At 40.1% G+C, this 2,031-nt stretch overlaps 1 protein-coding gene across 1 annotated transcript in view; it reads left to right on the forward strand.

The window, feature by feature from the left end:
- The first annotated feature begins 739 nt into the window (after nucleotides 1-739).
- Nucleotides 740-2,031, forward strand: part of LOC107098211 (hepatocyte cell adhesion molecule-like) — a 15,510-nt gene continuing 14,218 nt past the window's right edge. Inside the window, exon 1 of the mRNA XM_015395735.1 lies at nucleotides 740-873. Within this exon, the coding sequence (XP_015251221.1) occupies nucleotides 789-873 (85 nt within the window). The 5' untranslated portion in view covers nucleotides 740-788. The remainder of the gene's footprint in view (nucleotides 874-2,031) is intronic.

Below are 2,031 nucleotides of genomic sequence, written 5' to 3' on the forward strand. Positions count from 1 at the left end.
AATCTGCACAAATAAGGAATAGTTGTATCAACCATACATGTAAACAGAGTTTTATGGGGCCCCCAGGAACTTGGGGCCCTAGGAACCTGCCTAGTATTGCCTGATGGTAAATCCGCCCCTGGTTGCAGCTGAGGTTAGCCCAACCATCAACACTGTGAGCTGGGGTATTGCTGTTTAGACGAGGACAGAGGGAGAGTTACGTCTATCCATGTCTCTAGGAATTGAAGTATTTTTTCCCCAGAATGGTTTGACCAAAGCACACTCCCATATAGGATGTAAAAAATACGCATTTTTCCACTTCCCGCAGACATTACCATTTATTAATGCTATTCTAAAAAGTCTTTATGGGGTTCAGTAGAGCCTATGTAGAATTTTATACTGAATATATTTACACCATACTTCTTTGATATATTTAATTCTTTTCTTAATTGAATAAATACAGAAATCTTATTTCATAAAAACAAGATTTACTTTTGTCAGGATTACTGGGTCTGGCTGTTTGGCATTCTGTATATACATAAAGACAGATTTGAGTTCAAAGAATGTATTTCACAGTGCAGTCATATTCATATGTAAAATAAAAGCAGCTTTATTCCAGAATTAAAAGTCCAAACAAACCGTGACACATACACTCACACACAGACTTTTGTCCTGCTTATACAGCGGCTTTTGAGAACAACATGTACTCAGTTCCAGCCTGGCCTGAATGAAGGACTGTGTCCTCCGTTCATCCCAGAGTCACCAATCATGCTGGCAGTTGGTGAGAAAAACAAAGCTTTTTCCTCAAGATGTGGACAGAGAAGGATGCTCCTTCTAAAGGCACAAAGATTTACAAGATTTTCTCACTTGTATTTCTTGGATTCCTAAAATCTGGTAAGTATTATTTTCAAAACTGAAATTACTTGACAACCTGATGCTGAACTGAACCTTAAGATGTTGGTAAAGCTGCAGTTGGACATTAAATGCAACGTTTTTCTGATGCATGACAGCAGAACCTGAGCTTATTTACCTTCAGGTCTTTAAACAGCAACTAGAGAGAATTAGTTTTATGATGGAGAATGGAGGGTAAGAAAAGACTGAATCAATAATAGTTATGTACTTTTTTTAATGCTTTTTTTTAATCTTCAATGTTGTTTCTTCTTGCCAAAGAACTTGAAAACTGGTGTGATAAAAAATAGTGGCAGGTTTCCGGTCTACTTTGCGTTTGTTGATTACTTTACCCCTTATAATGTCAGTATTTGTTGCAGGGAGGCTGAATCAGTCAAAGTGTGTGTGTGTTATTTGTCCACAGACTGTACCCAGAACCACTGCTGTACATTTTCTGTGAGTCGTGCTTGTGTGTCATCATGTCCTGTTATTGTGGTCACTGAGCTGCTCTGTTTCTGCAGTGCTAGCCTGGTGTCTGGATTGCTCCCAGTGCTCTTTTCATGGACTGCCAAGAGGGAAATTGGAACAAACAATGCTCATATTTGTTGCTCCATGTGGGGCCCATCCCAAAGCCTGACAGCTTTCACCATAGTAATGAGGTTCTGTCATACAAAGTCGCTCCAGAATGATACAGCTGCATGGTTCTTTACAGAAGCACTGTTTGGAGAAATTATATCCATGAAATACGATCCAGAACCCTCGATATTTTGGAGGTTTCTGGAGCTTTGTTAGTGTGGAGTAATATTGTTATACTTTGCTTTCCCTCTGTATAGTAACAGGTTGGGTTGACCACTCTCTAATGCAGGGGTGTCAAAGTGGTTCCAGAAAGGGCCGAGTGGCTGCAGGTTTTCTTTCCAACCAACCAATAGCACACCAGAGTCCCTTGACTGGAGTCTGTTGTGTTATTGGTTGGTTGGAAAGAAAACCTGCAGCCACTCAGACCTTTCTGGAACCACTTTGACACCAGGGGCCTGTTTCAATAAGGAAGTTCAACCAACTCTGAGTTAAAACTTGAACTCTGAGTTGACTTATCCTGAGATTGGAAACTCTGAGTTTTCTGTTTCAGAACAGCTGAAACAATTTCGTTCAACCAACTCTGAGTTA

Source organism: Cyprinodon variegatus, unplaced genomic scaffold, assembly GCF_000732505.1.
Source record: "Cyprinodon variegatus isolate N-32 unplaced genomic scaffold, C_variegatus-1.0 Scaffold756, whole genome shotgun sequence".
Classification (NCBI taxonomy): domain Eukaryota; kingdom Metazoa; phylum Chordata; class Actinopteri; order Cyprinodontiformes; family Cyprinodontidae; genus Cyprinodon; species Cyprinodon variegatus.